Source organism: Spea bombifrons, chromosome 6 (assembly GCF_027358695.1).
Source record: "Spea bombifrons isolate aSpeBom1 chromosome 6, aSpeBom1.2.pri, whole genome shotgun sequence".
In the NCBI taxonomy this organism is placed as follows: domain Eukaryota; kingdom Metazoa; phylum Chordata; class Amphibia; order Anura; family Pelobatidae; genus Spea; species Spea bombifrons.
This window is the reverse complement of record NC_071092.1, coordinates 34,171,516-34,193,447: the sequence shown is the minus strand read 5'-3', so window position 1 is coordinate 34,193,447 and position 21,932 is coordinate 34,171,516. Positions and strand designations below refer to the sequence as shown.

The 21,932-nt window shown below is 37.7% G+C and overlaps 1 protein-coding gene across 1 annotated transcript; it reads right to left on the bottom strand.

Moving 5' to 3' along the window:
- Positions 1 to 568: 568 nt before the first annotated feature.
- On the bottom strand, positions 569 to 20,862 carry BRDT (bromodomain testis associated). The gene is made up of 17 exons (XM_053470309.1): positions 20,674 to 20,862; positions 15,939 to 16,076; positions 15,390 to 15,534; positions 14,698 to 14,879; positions 12,997 to 13,362; positions 11,471 to 11,599; positions 11,082 to 11,258; positions 10,716 to 10,903; positions 9,416 to 9,693; positions 9,215 to 9,331; positions 8,794 to 8,925; positions 4,176 to 4,288; positions 3,508 to 3,634; positions 3,000 to 3,124; positions 2,454 to 2,647; positions 1,772 to 1,958; positions 569 to 650 (listed from the first exon to the last, which is right to left on the bottom strand). The coding sequence occupies exons 1-17, from the start codon at positions 20,860 to 20,862 to the stop codon at positions 582 to 584; spliced, it is 2,856 nt and encodes a 951-aa protein (XP_053326284.1). The 3' UTR covers positions 569 to 581.
- Positions 20,863 to 21,932: the final 1,070 nt, after the last annotated feature.

The window sequence follows — 21,932 nt, the reverse complement described above, 5'->3', positions numbered from 1 at the left end:
TTGTTTGCACTTTATGGATTAGGTACCGGAGACACATGCTAAAGGATGATGGTGTTACAGCTTTTATTAATCAGAATGCTGTACGAGAATACAAGTTAACAAAAAATATATATATTTTAATTGCATTTCTTTAGGAAAATAGGTGCACTTGGGCAGAATTCAACAAATTAGAATAGAAAGTCAATGTAAAAAAAATTAAATAAAAAAAAAAACCTGCACATTACGTTGAATTTGCATACATAATAATTTAAATAACCCATCTCCGTTAATCTAGTGGAGACACCTCTTACTCTGTATAACACACACCGGTGTTCTTTACTTATTGAGACAAGGAGGATATGTTTTGGTTTTGCCATGTGGCACGGCCATACACCATATACAGCGACATACATTTTTAGTTCTATATAAATAAAATGACAACACCGAGTCACAGTAGAAATTATATTTACCATTTTTAAGTGCTTATGTATTTGAAACACAATACAAAGATCATTCAGACATGTATATTTGTCTCAAAGTTCATTCAGAGAAGTATTCTGGTGGTAATGTTAAAAAACGCTGCTTTATATAATCATTGCAAGTCAACAAAGGTACTCTTCAAAAGTTGCCATTATATCACTCTGAAGGTACATGTCAATGGTGCCAGCCATCTACAAAGAAAAATCTAAGGTTAATATAATGAAGCAGATATTTTGGTAAAATATATTTTTCAACTAAATGTTAAGCTTACAGGAGGGGAAACAAGTCCAATGGTAATGCCAAGAGGAAGGTAGAGTCCTTTGGTTCCATTTCGTATTGTTAACATATCCTAAACTTGATTCTCTAGTTATTTCTTGTAATACAAAACAGGGGGTTGCTATATAGAGTATGTCAGATCCTATATTTGGCAGCCTACCCCCAACTTTAAAATGTAAAAACACATTTCATCCTATGAACCTACCGGTGCACTTCCACAGACGAGCAGAGCCTCCAGGTAAACCCCCCCCACCCTGAGAGCCCAGAATAATGACTATTCATGGAGTAAGATAAGCATTTTGGGACCTTTCTTTCTCCGTGAATCTATGTGGATTATTCTGTATATATTCTCAGGGCCGGCCCTACAATGGAGCAGAGTGGGGCAATTGCCCCAGGCGGCACTTTTGAAGAGGCAGAACTTTGCCGCCCCAAGCGCCTTTTTTTTTTAATTTTTTTTTTTTTTAAGCGGAGGAGAGAGAGGGGCGTCTGGTGGTTTTCGCTTACCAGCTCGGCGCCCTTCTCTCTCCTCTGCGAGCCCTCTTGCTCGGTCTCGGTGAAATGACGTAATTTCCGGCGCTCAGGGCTATAAATAAAATTAATATTTTAGAGCCAAGGAGAAATCTGATTGCCTTTTGGAGTCAAGAATTAATTTCTTCCCAATGGCAGAATTCGAAGTAGCTTAATTAGGGGTTTTTGCCTTCTTTTGGATCAAGAGTTAGGTTAGGTAGAAGGGTTGAACTTGATGGACTTAGGTCCTTTTTTCAACCTTATGTACTATTTAACTATGTCTTTCAGGTTAACATTTTATCTACTGGACAAAACCCAAATTGAAGGGCATCAACTTCACACCTAACACAAAACAGGAGGGTGCCGATTGGTATCATGGCTTTCTATTCCAAAACACTGTAAAGCAAGGTATGAATAAAAAGCGCTGAAACCCTCTGATATCCATCAGGTACAGAGAAAACACACTCCGTCCCCAACAGCTGTATAACGAGGAGAACAGGTTCTGTACTGCAACTCTAAAATGACTCACTGCCTCTCTGCGTCGACGCTCTTGTTCTCTCATCCGAGCCAGTCTGAGGTCATCTTCGGTTCCCCCATGTTGCATGAGCTCATTGGCTTGTGCCTCTTTGGCAGCCTCATTCACAGTTTGGGTTGGAATTTCAAGAACTTTTGTTTCAGTAGATGCTGGTTGATTCCCTGCTTCATCGCTTTGTCCTCTGTAAATGCCGATATACCAGGTTATTAAGTTTGGCATATTTCTGTTCATTAGAAATGTGCAAATGGGCAAAAGCTGTTTCAGAGAAACGTTTCGGTTCTTTTTTGGCTTTTTTAATTCAGGAACAGAATTTGTTGCCCAGTGCCCATGTCAGTAAGGAAATTGAGTTCCAAAGTACCATTTGGCTGTATTGTACTTATGTTAAGTTATGTTATTGCATATTATCTTGAGTTATACAATATAAAACAGTATATTCAATTTGACTTGTGTCTAATTTTTCCATGAAGTAAGACACTTTGTAACGGCTACAACTAAAGAATTTATGCACCAATTTTTATGGATCAAAATGCACTGGAGTCCATGCAAACTGTACACCGGTATACATTACACATGAGAAAAATATATAATGTCTTGAGTACTAGACTGTACCTCTAAATATGCAAAGTAAAAGGCCAACTCCGGAAATACAACCTTCAGCCTAAATACATTTACAAACCTTATCTTGTCCTCTGTCTCAGGCTGTGGGTCTTTTATCTTTTTTAGTCCTAGAACCTTTAAGGCTCTCTCTTTCTCCTCCTTTGCTATGGCAGCTTTTCGGAACTGCTGGAAGCTATTGCTCGATGATTTTATAGTCACAGGGGTTGTAGTGAGTGACTTGGAGAAATCTGCCCAGGAGAAGGAAGATTTTGCCTGTATGCATTAATTAAGAAAACCATTAACTCAAAGTCATACTGAATTATAATCTCATTACGAGGGTGGAGTTGGAATATAGTGACAGGACAGAATACATTTGGGGAAGCCTAAATACTAACATTTTATACCTATTCATACTGGACTTCTATTTTTTAAAGCAAATAGAGACCAGGGCGTTGTATTGGAAAAGCTACAGAGGGAATAGCCAGCATGCTGAAAATCACATAGCAATAAGAATAATACATTATGTTATAGTATGAAATTTATAATACTGGTCATTAAATTCCACTGGGAAAAACATACTACATTTTTAAATACGAATATGGACTTAAAATAATTTCCATCCCACCTTTTTTATGTTATCTGCACTGTTGGTGCTTACGGGAGTCTTTACAACGTCTCCATGAGATGACTCCATACAATTCTCTGGCACACAGCTTGATAAACTGGGCGGATCCAATAGATTTGACATATCTAGAATGAAAAAAACAAAACATTTGCATCCTCAAACAGCAACTCCTTAGTGTATGTGCCTCTTCTTATTTTATTATTACTTATGATAATCATTGTGAAGGTTTATTTTCTCTTTAGGGTCATTACATTCTATGTATTCCCAATATAAAGTATCTCTCCCATGTACCCTTTTCTGCCTCCATCCATATTTATTGATACTTATTCATTTCACCTTTTCTTAACAGAATGTTTAAAATAAACCAACTTGTATGGTTAGTTCAAGATCAGAAATGTTATTGGGCTTTTGTGGCCATGTGTTGCAAATCATCCACTTTAAGATCAATACAAATATACAGGTTCATGTATTAATTTGATTATGAATAGTAGAGGAAACAGAATCATACCTTCTGGTTTTAAAAGATCTCCAGGTATCTTAGCAGTAACATCAAAAGATATTCCAGGACATGTCATGGAAGCCTTTGAGGGTTCAGTTGTGGTAGCAGGCTGCTCTATGCTTCTTAGAAACGAAGCCTAGAAAATCAGAAATTCAATTCAGGAATTGCATTTGCATTGTATGTTTTGACACTCAAACCACAATCTCATATTGTTTACAAACCAAACATATCTTATGTGCAAGGGATTAGTTATAAAATGTTTCAAAGCATAAAGTGAATTTGAAAAAAAGAAAAAAAAAATGTGCACAATCTAATCAGATCATCATCTAGGCCTGTAACCATAAAAGACCATATTACATCTTCAACCTAATTGCAACCCAGGGTGTTTTTCTTAGCTCCCCCTGTTCAACCTTACAGTAAAGCAGTCATTCTGATGTGGAGTTGTCTAAACTGGTAAACGTAAATTGCATGTCAACTAGGTTTCTAAAGGAAAAAAAGCCCTAAACAGACATGGAAAAGAAATGGGATGCTTTCTGAGCAATGGTACAATGCTTGTAGCTGATGTAATATAGCTGCCACTGGTTAGTGAGCCTTTAGCGTGACCATGAAAAACAGTCTCCTTAACTTTTCCCCCCACACAATTTACTTGTAATCAAATGATTCTCCGGGTGGTTTACCTCCGACTTGGTCTCGTCTGCTGTGACTATACTCTTCTCAGATGCGGGTGGGCTGCAAGGATGAGTTTGCCCCAATAATGGAGAGTGGATTGGTGATAATGGCTGGGTAAAGCCTAGAAACAAGTCACATTCAAATAATAAGAACAAATTGTAAAGATATCTCTGGAAATTTGCATTAAAAAGGGACAGTACAAAAGAGCATGGCCAGATCCTAAGAAACGCACAGCTGAATTACTACATTAATATGGCTTGTACTACATGAACAGAAGCATTTTGTAACACACGTCACTGTATGCACAATCTTTTCATATCTCCTAAAGTCAATGTGAAAGTCAGCATGGATCCTTAGATATAGGATCAATATGAAAATCCACGTGAACTTCTGTTTCAAAAGAAAATGACTTAAAGGGATGTCCCAGCCATCATATGCACTTTAATACATATGATATCTGCATGGACCTTTTAGATTTCAAAGTGGTCCATTTTAAAAATTCTCCCCCAAAATGTATTTGCCCCTTTCGCCATCTCTTATCTAAGTGACCTGCAGGAGACGCACATAACCGAATGCACCTCCCTGCCGGTGATGTACCCACCTCCAGCGCTACACTCTGGTGAAAGCAGCTTTTAGACCCCAGTGCGCATGTGTCAAGCCTTCACATTGAAATCAATAGGAGCTCGTTCCTGCCACTGATTGGCTGCTTGATGCCGTCAGCCAGTAGCAGGAAACCGATTTCAAGGAAATGTACCAAGAAATGTGACATCATGGGGGAAGAAGGCAGTTAGGGCTTTATTTTTGGGCTCAGTAGATGCATTCTTCTATAGTAGTGGTGCCAGGGACATTAGATGGTCTTTTTAATTTTAGAAATGTATGCCAAGCCCAAGATAAGGATACCTTAAGGGAAACTTATTACAAAGCAGAGAATATTTAAAGGACTATCGACACTGAAAATGTAGGATATCTAAAACATATTACCGCAGCATATCTCTCTATATGTAGTGTATTAAATGTAAAAACTCACCCAACGGAGACAAGATTATTCTGTCCTCACATTCGCTGAAATGGTGTTTTTGTGAATGTACGTTTTGTGTTGCTGTTTGCAAACTGCTTGACAAACAAGGAACTGCAGACACATGTTTGGCTGACACTTTCAGGTGAGGAGACTGAAAAGTATAATTTGTGAAAGCAGTAGAATTATTACATTAGTCACTGTGTTTAACACTAATGGAAACACACAGTTTTCCTTCACATTTATGACCAACTGTGACCGAAACAGCATAGTCTAACCGTGTCACTTTATATTATCAATACCCCTTGTAATTGACTGCATTCATTGTAAACTAAATATTTACCTTTTCATGTTCTGCGCATGGAATTGTCTTGGCTAGAGAACGCATTTCTGCAAATTCAAGAGAAAAAATAAATAAATAAAAAAATATTGCTTGCATGTTGCACTATGCAGATTAATAATAATATACCAAATATAAAAATGTCAACAAACAGCAAGTGTTCTGTAAACCAGTAATTTGTTTTGAAAACTCTCATATATATGATCTTAACAACAAAAACAAAACGTGAAGCAATAAGCAGGAAACATTCCACGGGGACTGTTCTGCATCATACCAGAATTTGCTCTATATACATGTCTAGTCTAGCTGGCGATGGAATAAGCATAGCAGGGAGGAGAGCTGAAGCATATATGAAGCTTACATAGATGTATAGCTACACCTGGAGCAAAAATTTATTTTAAAATACAAGACGTGAGAATGGCTAAAATGTTTAAGGGCTGTGTTGCTCCAAACATAATTCCACTCAAGAGATGAATGTGGCTGTATGTATCTTAAGCCATTATACTGCTTTAGTGTAAACGGCAATCCTCCTTCTTGGTTTCATAGATCAGAGGGGAAAAAAGTGCACCAATGTGAATGAAATGGCATCTGCAGATGTGATACTTCATATTGTCCAGTCACTAATTGTTGTAAACTATGTATAAATACAATTGCAAGTACTTACCTTTGCTGAGAACGTGCAGCTGCAGAGCTGCAATTCCCAACACGCTATGGTCCGATATTTTGCACCAATCTAAGGGAGAGATTTCCTCGCATGCACGTGAGGGTCTTGTTAGACCCCTGTCTGGTGTGTCCTCCAAGCCCGTGCTGAAGTGGACTGGTGGTAAGTATATGACATGCCAGGAGATGAGTTCGGCCAAACTCATCTTCTATAAAAGGAAAATAGCTGCGGGGAGACTGTATGATGGCTGAAGTGCCCCTTTCAGATAAAGTATCAGTCGCTGTAGGCACTCATTTTCCTTCCCAGGGTCACGCATCGTTTCTGCGGTTTTGTGGGTGGTACTCATGTGTATTTATATTATTATTTACTATTATTATTTTTATTTATATAGCGCCAACAGTTTACGCAGCGCTTAATACATTACATATATTCAAGGGATATGACAAGACAAGACTTGACAGACTAAGACAAACCGATACATGGTGGAGAGAGCCCTGCTCGCAAGCTTACAATCTAGAGGGCACTACTGTTCTAAGGTTTTTTTTGGCCACTTAGCTATTTTCATAGAAAACCAGGAAATGTTTAGCTGTAACAGTTTTTACGTAACGGGTTTTCTATTGGCCTTTTAAAAACTTAAATTTGGATTAGCTATTCAATGAATGTGCCGTTGAAACACAGGAGTGATAGTTGCTGATAAATGAAGATATTACGTTAATAATCAGCCATTTCTAGCTACAATAGTCATTTACAACAACATCTACACTGTATTTCTGATCCATATGATGTTTACGGTAGTGTGTGCACATGTGTGTAATATATATTATATACGGTACAGCGTCAAACAATGCTGTTAAAATATATTTAAATCTCACAGTTCTACCATAACCTTGCACAATGTTTAACTAAAATAAAGATCCTAACATAATTTGCTTTATTATTATTTATTATTACCAATATTTAAAAAGCTGTAGCAAGAAGTTTGTAAGTAGAAACTAAGTAAGCCTTAAAGCTGCAGTTCCACCTTCATGTTGTTTTCATCCAAGTGCTTTAGTGTATCAAATACAGACAACACCCTTGGATGTCTCTATCCAAGGCTAATAGTAGCACAATTTAGTATGCATGTAAGAAGTGTTTGTGTGCATGCACCATGTGTCCATGTATTTACATAGAAGTATTGGGTTGGGAGATATGGTAGATAATACTGTGGGTCCTCACAAGTCATAGGAGGAAATTTAGGTTAATAAAATAATTTAAAAAAACCCCAAAAAAACCCAAAACCCACCAGTGCGGAACTTCCCGCTGATTGCTCCACTATTGCCCCTTCGTAGCACTATAATTGGTTACAAAAGGTAACATCCAGCAGGGTAGATGAAAAAGTGCCCTTAATGCAAGTTTAAACATTTGTGGAAAAGCACCACTATATAAAAATAAAAACACTATATTTAACAATTTCTTTCATGATATGTTTTATTACTCATTTGTATGCAAGTATACACGATTGTAATTAAAGAGACCGATAACATGAGAATCAAGGTTTTGTTGATCCAGTTAACCCAATAAATAATAAAACTAAACATAACATGATGGATGTCTAATAAATAGCTAACAGCGTAAGATTAAATTTTACATTTTTTCAAGAAACCAGATGTTTTGGGAATGAACATGAGCATTGTATATAAGTACATTTATAAAGCATTTAAGCAGTGAAATTAATAAAAAAAAAAATAAAAAAAAAAAGTGTAGTTTACTACCTAACCTCCTTATTAACAAAACATGGGGGAGGGGAATCTGAATTTCATTCAAGACAAACATAATTTTTGAAAAGGGTGTTAATGGTAAATATATAAAGTCAATGTTTTCACATGGGTCTCTCTACACCTGATATCTACTATGAAAAGGCATGAAAGATCAAACCGGTGCATGGGAAACACACCTAGAAGCCAATAACATGAAGCAACCAAAGCCAACTACATTATTTTCCTTCTAAAACTTCATATACGATGCTTTTCAACCTACGTTAATATGAGATGGGTTTAGATTTTAATGCTAGTTAATAGTCAGAAATATAAAGCGGCACATGAATGGCTACACTTAGGGATGTCCCAGAATGCACATTGCCACAGGAAGTTCACTCTGCTACTCTTCCATAAAAGATGGCATACTTCCTAACATGGCTCCTTTGCCCTCAAAAGGTGGAGGCAATTTAAGGTTTAAGTCTGTTGGAGCACTGCTTTGACAATAAATGTTTTTATTTCCAGGGATATCCTAATCCTAGCTGTAGGTAAAAATGTGACCTTATTACGCGTTTGATTCTCTCACTATTACAAGCTCCCGTCTCAAAATTTAGAAGAAATGGACAGGGTTATCAAAAATTTACCCCTTGCCTATTTTAAGAACATAGTCACTTGCAATGTCGCCAACTGGAACCTACCCAAGAAGCGTTACTAATTACATTAAAGAAAACCCAAGTTCCTTGTACAGAATCTTATATCACTTGCAGGAAAAAAATATGCTCTTTCAAAAGGAAATATCACCAACTGTCAGTTTAAAAGTGTTGGCAATTAAAGTGCCGGTACCGCCACTGTTATTTGTGTCGAGTTGACAGCTAACCTGATTCCGAGTCACTGCTATCAGATGAAGTGGAATCACTAGTGCTGCTGTCATCAGAACTTGAAGAGGAGCTGCTGCTCTCGCTTAATCGGCTCGGTCCTCCTATCGGCTGTGGGAGGGTAATAACTTCTTCTAGAAAAAAGAAAAAAGCTAGTTATACTATTATAAAACAATGCCTTTAATAACCAAACTTAATCAAAGTTTCTATATTTTGCAGACCTATGGATGCAGTCCCATTTTTGGTAAAAACCTATTAGAAACAGAATATACACAGACTCATTTTTTTCATAAAGATTGTGATCCATGGAAACCTTCCTCCAACATTAATAAACATAAGTATCAAAGATAAAGAAACAGTGTTGTCCTCTGCATAATTTTATCCATTACCAAACCGTATTGCACATGGTTGGTTAACAGTTACCTGTGCTTTTAGCCTTCTTTGCCAATGTTAGTTGTCCACTGACATCCTGAAGCCTTTTCTCCAGTTCTTGTTTTTTTTCCTTGGCCATCTCCTCTTTTGTTTTTATGGCTTTTTCAGCTGCAAACAAAATACATTCATATAATATAAATTACATCAAGACATTCTTGAAAGGCAATCTGGAAGACCACCAAGCACGCTTACTGATCAATTTTTTGGTTCTCTTCCTCAGGCAAACCATGACATATCTTTGTAGATGCCTTAAGGTGGATTGTTTTAAGGTCTCAAAATCTATTTCCATTTCATGTGGATTAGAGTCTTTCAGTGCCGGCTCTCTAGACTGTATTATATGGACAATTCGTCCAAGCTTCTCCCCTGGCAGCTTATTGATGTCCAGACTGAGCTGTCTTTTTTCATCATAACTCATCGGTTTAACATTATCTTCGTCGTCTGATAGTGCCAATTTCTTTTTCTTTGAGTCACTAAAATACATAACAATATTTTTTAAATATCAGTTCTTCTGGTTTATGTGCATTTAATGCTAAGCAACTTTTCTTAAGTTCAAGAAAACAGAACCACATACACTCCACAACTATAATTTGACATTCTCTACCTGTACTTCGAAACAAGGGGCTAAGGGACATAAGCAATACAAGGGATGCTTTCACCATCTTTAGACATTGATGGACTGGCTGGAGTGTGTCATTTATGCCACAATATGGGAAATTAAGGGTCATGAACAGCAAGACCGACAAAGAATTCATGAGCACTATATGCCTACAGAGCAGATACAAAACCAAAAACTACTCTGGTTGAGTTAAAAATAATTAAGGACCCCCATGCGCCCCTGATCTAAAGTTAAAAGAGCACGAAGTACTTTTGTAAAGAAGAAGTGTACAAAAGCACATACATCATGGAAATTATTTTTAGCACAAAAACACACACATCAATCAACCCCCCTTTCATCTTACCAATATATTGGTCTATAAATTACCTTGCTCCAGACACATGCTAGAGTATCAAAACTCTCCTCCAGTTATGTACAAAAAATAATTCATCATTCCTCCTTTCTTCTTAATCAGAGAACTTGTCTAGTTTTACTATGAGTCGGGATTTTGAACCTGCAGGTACTGTAAACGAACTGTGCTTACGAAAATGCCTCTAAGGGCCATTGCACCTACTATCCAGTGCCATCTTCCCTTCCAATGCATTTAAACAGGTTCCATCTCAAACCTTTCAATAGGGCATTTTCTGATTACCCTACATATAGCATACATCTCCACTCAGAGGACTATATATCTATAATCTTAAGTGACCTTTACTTAAATAATTCATCACCACATAGTTGAAACACCATTAACTGGGATGTGATGCTCTTCTGTAACATGAGAGGGGCTGTCATAAAGGTAGTGGAATAGTTAAGTATCTTCAAGGCATCTACCGGTTTCTTATTTCTCATGTAAACAGCATTTTTAAACACCTAGAACAAAGATTCCATACTCACTTGCAAGATTTCTTTTTTGGCTCTTTCTGTTTAAGCTTTCTCTTTTTCTGACTTTGGTTTTGTTTCTTTTTAAGTCGCTTCTTCTTCTCTCTAGCCACCTTTTTCTTCTCTTTTCTAGACTTTTTTTTCCGGATTTTAGCAGCTGGCCCCTCTGTTAAAGCTTTCAGTTGCTCTTGCACAGCTTTCAGCTTCCATATGAAAATAAACAAAGATTTGCCATCACGGACTAATGTGGCACACGCAAAGATTTCTGAAAAGTATCATTGTGGTGAACAAGTGACACCTTGTGGTCATTCAAAAATCAGACAATCAAATGCGATTTCAAAACGTCTGTCTAGGCAAAACATACGCACAGAACTCCCTTACCTGTTCTTGAAGCAAAGCAAGGCATCGTGCCCTCTCATCTTCTGATTCTGAGGAAGAGCTGTCATCAGAAGAACTACTGTTTTCATTAGATGAGGGCTTGTACCTCATACTGTGTTTCAGGGTTACTGTATCAGCAGGCTCATCGGGTATCTTGGCAAACATCATCTCAAACACATCCTGGGTAATATAATACAGAATACAGATAAACTACAGAATGCTTTAATGAGAGATTTTCTTCAATATGACAACTAGGTATAACAAAGTATTACTTAAAGGGTTGTGTATTTTGTTAATGCCTAAAGAATCTTAAGGTCACCCAACTGGCTATTTATTAAATAGCGGTTGGAGGGGGTGTTGGGTTTGACACGTTAACCAGCGCTCTTATCTACCTGTAACTTTCTGGCCATGATCACCACTTCACTGTCTGGTGAATTGTACTTGTAACAATTCATAAACATCAGACGAACATCTGAAGCAAATTCCTGTGTATCTTTGTACTGTCTGTTGTCCATTTTATCCTGAAATAAAATATGAGGAACCGTTAAGGCAACATGTGAAAACCATACATGGAGTGCTTTATAACTTTTTAACATAGTACTGATGTAGTAAAGTATACCCCTATTTATTGTTTTTGTATATTACCTTAATATTCTGCAGCACCGTACGTTGCAGGAGGTCGAAAGAGGCCTTCAAGAAGTTTTTATACTTACGCATTCATTACACTGAATTTAATGAAAGGAGACGACGGTCTGCTTCCCTCACAAGCATCTGAATGACTTATGGCCATCTACATGCATACAGTAAAAAGGATGGGCAGAGAGAAATACTTTACCTTTACCCAGGTGCGATGTAGAAAAAGTATGACATATTTAGAGGTCTAAAAGCTTATTGTCTGATTCACACCTTGGTTGCTGTTGTGGTCATGTTGGTACATTCCACTTATTTCATTTCCCACACTAAAGTGGTTACAAAGTAGTATCAGGGCTGAATCACCCCCTAGGCCAGGGGTGTCCCAACCTGCGGCCCTCCAGCTGCTGCAGGACTACATCTCCCATAATGCTATTTCAGCTAAGAGGCTGGCTGAGGAGTATGGGAGATGTAGTCCTGCAGCAGCTGGAGGGCAGTAGGTTGGACACCTCTGCCCTAGGCAAACAAGGCTTTTGCTTATAAAAACTAAGAGTTGCAGATGACACAAAAGGTAAAGTCTTTTCACTTTCCACCAACCTGTCCATGTTCTGTTCCTATTTGAAAAGTGTTATGCATTTACCTACCCTACAAAAACTATTCTCCATAACCATATGGCTAACATTGCAGCACAATTTTTTTTCAATCTCATGATGAAAAACAAAAAGCACTCTGGATCAACACGGTAGGGACACAATATGTATAGAGGTTGAACTTGATGGACTTTGGTCTTTTTTCAACCTTATGAACTATGTTACTATGTTACTATAGGTCTACCATACTCCAAAGGAGGCACATACGATTCTTTCTATAGTCTAAATACCATGCACCTATGCATCCAGAACATCGTTCAAAAGACACTCAATGTCAAGGATTTATTTCCTGCGTGAGAAACACTTGGGAATTCTCTAAGATGTCCTTAGTCTTTATAGAGAACGGCAGATACCATTAACAAAAATTATAGAACATGACGGGTTCATGCCGAGTGCAGAAAAATACAAAACCCAACGAACTATAAAGAAATTCAACACATTACGAACTGCATGAAACAAACAATACAATGTTCAGAACCTTTTGCTGCACCACATATATAAAGCTTGAAACAGATTCGCAGCAGTAGTGACAATTTATACATTTTTAGGATAGTCAACCATTTCCAAAGTGATAGCTTTTGACAAAATCCAGAAAAACACAAAGATCACAAAGCATCTCAAGCAAAAGCTGAACTTACTCTGATAGTTCCAAGATCCATAGGACCATTTATAACATCATAATCCAGCAAGCCAATAGATGCAGAATCTATGGGTTTATAGAAAGGCCAAGAATAAGCCGCATGCTTTTTGGACATCATCTCATTAAGGATGTTATTACAATGTTTCAACTGTTCGGAAAGCGGTTTTCGTTCGAAAATATGTATTTGCTGCTGAGAATCAGGTAGATCCCGCACACAAGCATCAGTCCCCCTGGTTTGCACCACCCTTGGTGTCAAGTCAGTTGGCTTTGGTTCAGAGAAGGTTGGAGAAGATTCACAGCTGGTTGGAATGAGGGACACAGAAGGAGTTGTTGTATCAGCTTTCCTTCTGATACCTTTTTTCATCTAAAGTTTGCAAAAGAAAAATGGATGTAAAATGTAGTTTATTACAGTATCTGTAATGTAGCACAAAACAAAAAAAAAAAAAAAAAAAGTGAATTTTTTTTTTACATATTTAGCCTAAACACAAACTGTGTATATTTGCTCATCTGGAGTAAAAAAGCAAGAATGAAAAAAAAAAAAATGGGTTAAACACAATTTTTTTTTTCTGCCAAATTCTACCTTTATTGTTTCAGACACTAATTATATATATAATTTTCTATAAAACCACCACCTTATATGTGTAGGCTCTTTGGAGGGTGAGTAAATCAAAATATTATTTTCAATGAAAGTAACTAACTAACTTTGTCTGGAAGTTATAGGGCAATAAATAGTTTTGCTATTTCAAAACCATTTTTTTTAAATCTGGTAATCCAGTCCCCATGTCCTATTTTTGAAGCCGGCCAATTCGATTTACCCCAATCAAACCATATAATTTTTGAAATAGCTCCTGGTATACTGTCCAACATTCCAATATGCGTTCAGTACCATCTCCTGAGTATAGTGATGCCACCCATGCATGGGATTGTCAGGTTAATTGGGGGCTAAAAGGCCACATATAGGGCATGCACAATTCAGTTTTTGACATCTGGTCCTTCTGCCCCATGTGCCATTTTGTCTTTTGTAGCCGGCCAATTCAATTTACCCCACCAAACCATATCTTTTTGAAAACTAGACACCACAGGGTATTTCAAATGCTGATGTTTTAACGCTTTCCATGCACTAATTCCACCACCAGCCTTTGTCAAAGTTTATGTACTTATTTTTTGTGTGTTTTTTTCCCCACCACACAAATTGTACTTTAGGTATGAATTTACAGCCCTTGGTATGTCACCTACAAACACCACCTCAATCTGTGTTCACCAAAACCTCCAGAGTACAGTGATATCCCCATGCATGGATTTGTTGGGTTGTTTGGGGGCCAAAAGGCCACATTTGGGAGGAAAGGTTTCTTTTTCTTTGTAATCCCCCCTGATGGCATTACAGCAACACTGTTTAAGCGAAGAAGGCGATCTTAGATCATTTTCTAAGCTTATTTAATGCCATGACATGCCAAGGCACATTAAGGGTTAATATCACACAAACATACAAAGTTTCAGGGCAATAAAAAAACTAAATGATACATATTAGAATACCTTGTTTTCAGTTTTCTATATTACATACTGAAAGGTGGTGTCCATCTGCCAAATGCCACAAAGAAAAAGTAATCCAGCTGAAAAAGCATTTGAATACGCAAATACCATGATGAAAGTGGTCAAAGAGGAGTACTGCAGCACATTTATGCGACATACAGAAACTTACCTTTGTTACAGGACTGGTTGACACCCCCACATTTATCGGCTTCATAATGGACAGTGGAACAAGAGCTGTCCGCTCTGGTAACATTGACACAATGGGACGTGGAAAGGGATTTCTCAGCATCTTTTGGGTAGGTTGCTTTTTCTTGGCAACAGAAGGATGAGCTATATCCTCCCGAGACTCTACTATTGAAATAAAAATACATTTACAACAATGCAAATACACAGAGTGCTACAATACATACACGTCAAGTAACTGGTTTCCATTTCCTGAATCTGTCAATAGCCATTTCAAAGAACAAGTCATTTGTGTATTACTAGGTTTATGTACTGTGATGGGCGAATACAAGACATTGAACGGGAGCAGACATTTCAGAGGGTTTCCTTTATGAATTTTACATATAAAAATACTTGAAGCCACTTCTGCAGTTCTAAAACATTTGTAAAAAAGATTTTAATGGCAGTTGTAAGTCTTTGCATAGTCTGTAGTGGAACACCTTAAAGCCATTTTTTTCCACTGAGGAAATATAATGTTTAGTACATTAAAATAAAAAAGAAAACACGCTTTGTACATGAACAGCAAGTATTAGTATTGTTTCCCAACACTTTGACCGCCTAACAATTACATTTACAATCACTACTATACACAAAAAACATGAGCATCCTCCAGCCTATGTTTAGTATAGCAAAGTTTACCTCCGGCAGAAGAGACTTGTATTTTGTGTTTTACTCCCCTGTTTCCCACCACAGATAGTTCTATTTCTTCGTGTGGCATTTCTGCAATCTTTTGCATGAATATTTTTTCCAGTTCTTGTGCCATTAAAACAATATCATCGCCAGGCTGTAATAAAGAGCACCATTGGGAATTAAGATCACACACAAATGTCATGCAGTCACATTATTTGTGAAACATTATCTTATGGCATATATTCAATAGGTGGTGGAGTCTTGTACATCAACATCAGTCATTACGTATCTTTAAGAGGGCAGGTTTTCAGGATCTCCTTATGTTCACAGGTACAATAAAACATACTTACAATATGAGTTTTCTTATTAATATCATCAGATATTAATATAATATCAGTATACCTCACATTCTCTGCACAGATATCACAAGGCAATTACTCATTACTGATACATGGTTAGAAAAAAAAGATAATCTTGCCCAATATTTATGTCAAGACAAGCAGCAGTAATCTTTTCAATATTTTCATATACAAATCACAGAAAATAGTGTTCACATACCTTATTGTAAATATAACAGTTGGTAAACATTGTATTGAAATCCTGCATACAGTCCAGAGCTTTCGTGTAATATTTATACTCCAGTCGTTTCTTTATTGTACTCAAATCCATTGGATTTTTTATAATTTGATAATAATCCTGTTTTTCACAAAAAAACAAACAAGCAAAGGCATAATATATTGGCTTCCTTCAATTGTGAACATACACAAGGCCATGCTCATGTAAGTGAACCTTTAACAATTACCAGCATTTATGTATAAAGTTACCATAATGAACAAACACAGCGTCTTAACTAAGTTATTGTATTGGTCCTGTCAATATTGCATACATACAGTAATTCAAACATGTGGGTTGGAAAAAGTATGTGAACCCCTAGGCTTATCAATTTACCAAAAGATAATTGGAGTCAGAAAACCTTGACTCAAATCAATGGAAGTGTGTTTCAGATGTACTCTGACATACAATAAAATAAATTACAAAAAAAAAAAATAAAAAAAAAAATAAAAAAAATAAAATTATTCTCACGTAGCATCTGCTGATGTAAACCATGCCTCACAAAAACAAGTCTCAGGAGACCTACAATCAAGTATTGTTGATTTGCAAAAAGCTGGGAAGATTTACAAAGTAATCTCCAAAAGTTTACAGCTAAGCTAAAATGACTCCAAGAGCACAACACAGAATACTCACTGAGGTAAAAAAAACCAAAAAAAACCCCCTAGAGCAACAGCTTGAATTGGAATTAGTTAACATCTCTGTTCATGAGTCTACCATACGGGAAACATTGAACAGGCATGGAGTCCATGGTAGGACACCATGGAGGAGGCCGCTGCTCTTTAATTTAACATTGCTGCTCGCCTGAAGTTTGCCAAAGAACACCTTGACGCTCCACAATGCTACTTGGGAAAACGTTTGATGAAGCTAGGATTGAATTGTCCGGGACTGGCACGCAGCACTACGTATACAAAGTGTACAGCATACTCACTTGAAAACAATCCCAGCGGTGAAATATGGTGGAGTGAGCATCATTTTAGGTTTAGGGTGGCTTTGCTGCCTCCGGGCCTGGACAGCTTGCCATCATCAAGAGAATGATGAATTCCCAGGTTTATCAAAGGCATCATAAAGGATAAAAGTTAGGGCAGCTGTCCCCCAGCTGAAGTCTTAGATATCCCCTTAATTAAATCTAGCAGCAGAGTGAGGTCTAATCTCCTGGTTTGCCTGTTTTTAGGACTACAACTCAAAAGGAACAGTATATTTCTGTGTGGGCAGAATACCAACATGACCAGATCATAAAGCCAATAAAATTACTTGATCATGATTAAGATGAAAGGGTCAGGATTTTGCAGCATACAAGAAAGCCCCTTTCAAATACATTAGAGCTTGAAGGTAAGTGAATATCAAGGGAGTTGTAGAGTTAATTTGTAGTATGCTGCTCTTTTAAGCCAGAGCCCCAAACTCCTGTGGAGCTAGAACTGTAGATCTACCACAGAGCCACTTAATACTGCGAGGCATCAATGGAAACTGGGAACCAGAAGCCTATACGCTTGAAGCAATATTGTTTTTGTCATCATGGCACCTGTCAGTGGGTGGGATATATTAGGCAGCAAGTGAACATTGATGCACTTGAGGGGGTGAAGGCTGACTTGTTTGGTCAAATCCAACAGACGAGCTGCTGTAGCTCAAATTGCTGAAAGAGTCAATGATGGTTCTGATAGAAAGGTGTCAGAACACACAGCGCATGGCAGTTTGTTGTGTATCGTGCTGCGTAGCCACAGACCAGTCAGGGTGCCCATGCTGAGCCGTGTCTACTGCCGAAAAACACCTACAATGGGCACGTGAACTGGACCATGGAGCAATAGAAGAAGGAGGCCTGGCGTGACAAATAACGTTTTCTTTTACATCACCTGGATGGCTGGGTACACGGATGGCTGGGTGCGTGTGCATTGCTTACCTGGTGGACACATGGCACCAAGAAGCATCAATTGAGGCCCCACCTCGCAATTTACAGGACCTGCTGCTAACATCTTGATGCCAGATACCACAGCACACCTTCAAAGGTCTAGTGGCATCCATGCCTCCACGCGTCAACAATGTTTTGGCAGCAAAGGGGGGGCCTACACAATCTCGTAGGTGGTCAATGTTATGGCTGATCGGTGTATATTACAATTTAGAGCACTAGTTTCAGAGGGAAATTAAATGAAGCAGGGGGGAGATAATACATTCTAAGAATTAGTAGGAGACATGCTAATCAGAAATACCTTACTAGCTCCGGCAGGGTCTCTTTACACTCACATGAGGTAAACGTGCAGCAAACTAAGGTAGTACAATAAGTATTGAGGTAGCAGCATAGATTTTATCTGGCAAATATGAGTTGTGTGGGGGCTCCTCTTTATGAGGCTTATTCTGATGACATTCTTTCATAACACTAGAGATAAGGAGCCCTATGTGTACGCAAGGCTATGTCTCATGGCGCAACAGATCTTGGGGGAAAAAAGCCATGCAGAAATGCATGAAATTATTTTTAAGGGGCTACTTTTCATTTCATTTGACAAGAAATGTATTGAGCTGAAACATCACAGCTGTTGCAGCTTTGATCCAGTGGCCTCTGAATCTTTGCCCTGTGTTTCAATTCATCAAATTTCAGAAACACTAATTGGGGTAAGGTTTGTGTCAAAAGGCAGACAATTAGCATCTCTTGCATAATCCTAGCAAGATAAACCACATATTTATTTTGCCACAAATGAGGAATATCTTTCTGCGAGACATAATTAGCGTAAATAAACCATACAGCTAGTTAAAGCAAACATTTAATTTAGTATAGCTACAGTAAAATATTTCTATTTCATATTTTAAAACACCTTATGATAAGTTATTTTACTAATCTGTAGTGAGAATGAACATTGAACATGCCAGTTAGGATAAATGACAATTGTTAATTCATCCATGATCATAAAACGGATTAAAAGTTGAGTGATCGGACATCTGTTCTTGACTTTGGATGTAGCAACAGCTATTACATATTTATTGTGCATAAAGCTTATAGGTCCCCATTCTCCAGCTGTCAAACGTAAAACTAATAGTTACTTGGCTCTATAGTGAGACAAATAAGTCTTAGAAATCATAGGCTAGGAATTTGTACAGAAGAAAAAAAAGATTCACTACAAAGATAACCGGCTTTAAAGTACAAAATGTATAATTGCAGTTTACTGGTTTGAAACTTTTATATAATTTCACCCTTGGACTATGACAGGTCATTGCACACCATATTTTGTAAAATGCATTCTCATCTTCAGACGAAATGTAGTCAGATCATTCTTTCGTTGGCAAAGTTAGTCTGACATTTCTATCTCTCGTTTAGAGAGCCTGTCAACCAAAAAGTAGACAAGCAAAAAAGGGATAACAGTCCACTGACTCACATATGGTACAATTGCAGCCATTTGTTCAGAGGCTAAAAGAGCTATTGTAACAACTTGTAATCAACAATTGATTTTTGTTGCCATAACCCCCCCACCCACAATTTATACTCACATCCCATTCGTCTGTAAATAGTTACATTATCCTGTGATTCGTATAAAGAACAAGGCCAGACCCCTCACCACGAAGAGGATGAAAACGTAGCAAAAAGCTAAATATTCGTCCAAAATTCGTGAGCACTTTCACTCACCCTCTCGCTAAACGGTTCCCTACCTTCTCTGCCGACCACTTCTGCATCTTCTTGTTCTTTATCTTCTCGTTTTGTTCACATCTCTGCCGTCAAAACCTGGAACGAACTCCCGACCAAAATGACATCCCCTCCCTGGATCATCCACTCAAGGGAAAGGAAGTCAGTGAAAGTGTTGCTCATTTTGCACTAAGGTGAACTTCTACCCAAATCGTGGTGCTTTTGCTGACATCTTCTCCCCCAATTAGAGGATCGAGGGAGAGGACGTCACAGGAAGGGCTGTAATTTTGGCGAAAATTTGCACCAGTTTATATCTGCGGAGATGCGGACAAAGATAGAACAGAGAAGATAAAAGATAAAGGAGAGATGATGAAAGACAGAAAGAAGACACGAAGACGAAAACAAAGAAGATGTGGAAGCGTTCGGCAGAAGTGGAATCAATCACCAGAAAAGGTAGGGAAACATTTAGAGTACAAGAGAGAGTGAACTAACGTGTGAGTGAGGGCAAATGAGGGCAGCTGAAACAAATGTTGCCCCATATCCGTTCAAACAAAATGGGCACAAATGAATTTCAAATTCAGTTTCAATCGATTTGGGCCCATTTGCACGTCTGCTAATCAACTGTAAAATAAACTGGCCTCCATTTTTTTTTTTGGTTTGGTGTGGATGATTTTTTATTTCTTGATTAGCATGTAAAATTCTCAAAACTCAAAAAGCTTATGCCTTCCTAAAGCCTTAGATGAACGAACCCCTAAAAGAGTTAATAATCATTATTAACAAATTTGGATGCTAGAATAGACTGTCTTTCCGTTACCAGCAGATGTTTCAAGCTGTTTCTAGCCAGTCTCGAACGGATTACTACTCGAGGGCCCAAACTCACTTTTAGCACAAACTTTTTTGGGGGGCTACATTGGGGGGCTACATTCCTCTTAAATTGAAAAAATGCACAGTGTAACAAACCTACCACATTCTGGTGAGAATAGGTTATTACCTATTGTACTTTATTATTATATAATACCTCTACTTCCAAACACATTTAAGGTATGCTCAGCAATCAAATTATATAAATGACCTTACTGGAAGATTAAGCTTTGCCGCATCTACAGGCTGCTGGAAGGGCCAAGAAAAGTTGTGCGTCCATAAAGCCTTTAATACCACCTTTTCCAGGTACTGAAGCTGATTTGTAAGACGTCCTGTCTTTTTGCGGTTAATGTATTCTGGAGGTGGTGGATTTACAATAGTTGAATGCAGCTGTCTGCTCGACATGGTGTATCAATCCAGTTTCATTTTCTAGTAAATATCACCCTGAAAAAAAATTGGTTATTAAGTATTTGGTATACAAATGAAAGGAAGTGTCAAAGTCACTAAAAATAAAACAACTCAACCTAAATTGCTTGACTTTTTTTTTTTTTTTTTTAATTGGAGATCTTAGAAACACACAACATACAAAATAGTTTTCACTATGTTTTCACTGTCACCCAAGATAAGCTGCTAAATGTTCAAAGGGTTAAAACTCTAGGGAACCTGGGGTGACTCTAGGATACTTCTAGACTAGAGTAGTCTGCATTACGTGCCAGGCTATTCACATGTAAGTGACTATGGTTTTTTCATGTTAAGCCATTTCAGATACAGTTAATTAAGCCAGTTTGACAAACAAAAGTCCTAAAAGGTTGTTTGTAAAGTTTAAATGAATACAGAGAGACCCAGACAGATCAGAGGTTATGGGTAAGGCAGCCAACTGAATAAAAATATGATGCAAAAGCTGTAGGATTAAAATTCTGGCACATTCAGATGATTTAGAGTCAAAAGTTGATCAGAGAAGTTTATATGCTCAACTACTCACTCACTGATCAGACACAGCTCAATGCAAGCTTTTCACATCCAAAAGAAATAACTACATCCATTACAGATGATTGCAGTTAAAGATACAGCTATGAATGAAAAAACACAATAAGCCTGGAGGTAGCATACATCACAGTTTGTGAACCCCAAGTTACCAATTCAGTAATTGTGGGCTGCTTATTCTGGGTTGTAAATGCACATTTATGAAAGTCGCCGGCAAACACAGTATTGTTTTGCCTAACTTCAATATTGAGTTTGTGGTGGGAACTCCGACTACACACTAAACAAAATGTTATTTTTTTTCAGCTTCAGACCTTCTGAAGCAAGGTCTCATCTATCTATCTTTATATATCTATATATACACACACATATACACATACACTTCATTTCCAGTCCTGTATGACAGGAAAACAAAGCCTCTGGTTATGGAACGCGGGAAAACGGAACAAGCAATCATCCTCTTGCAAGAAATTCCAGACACATTTAATATACCC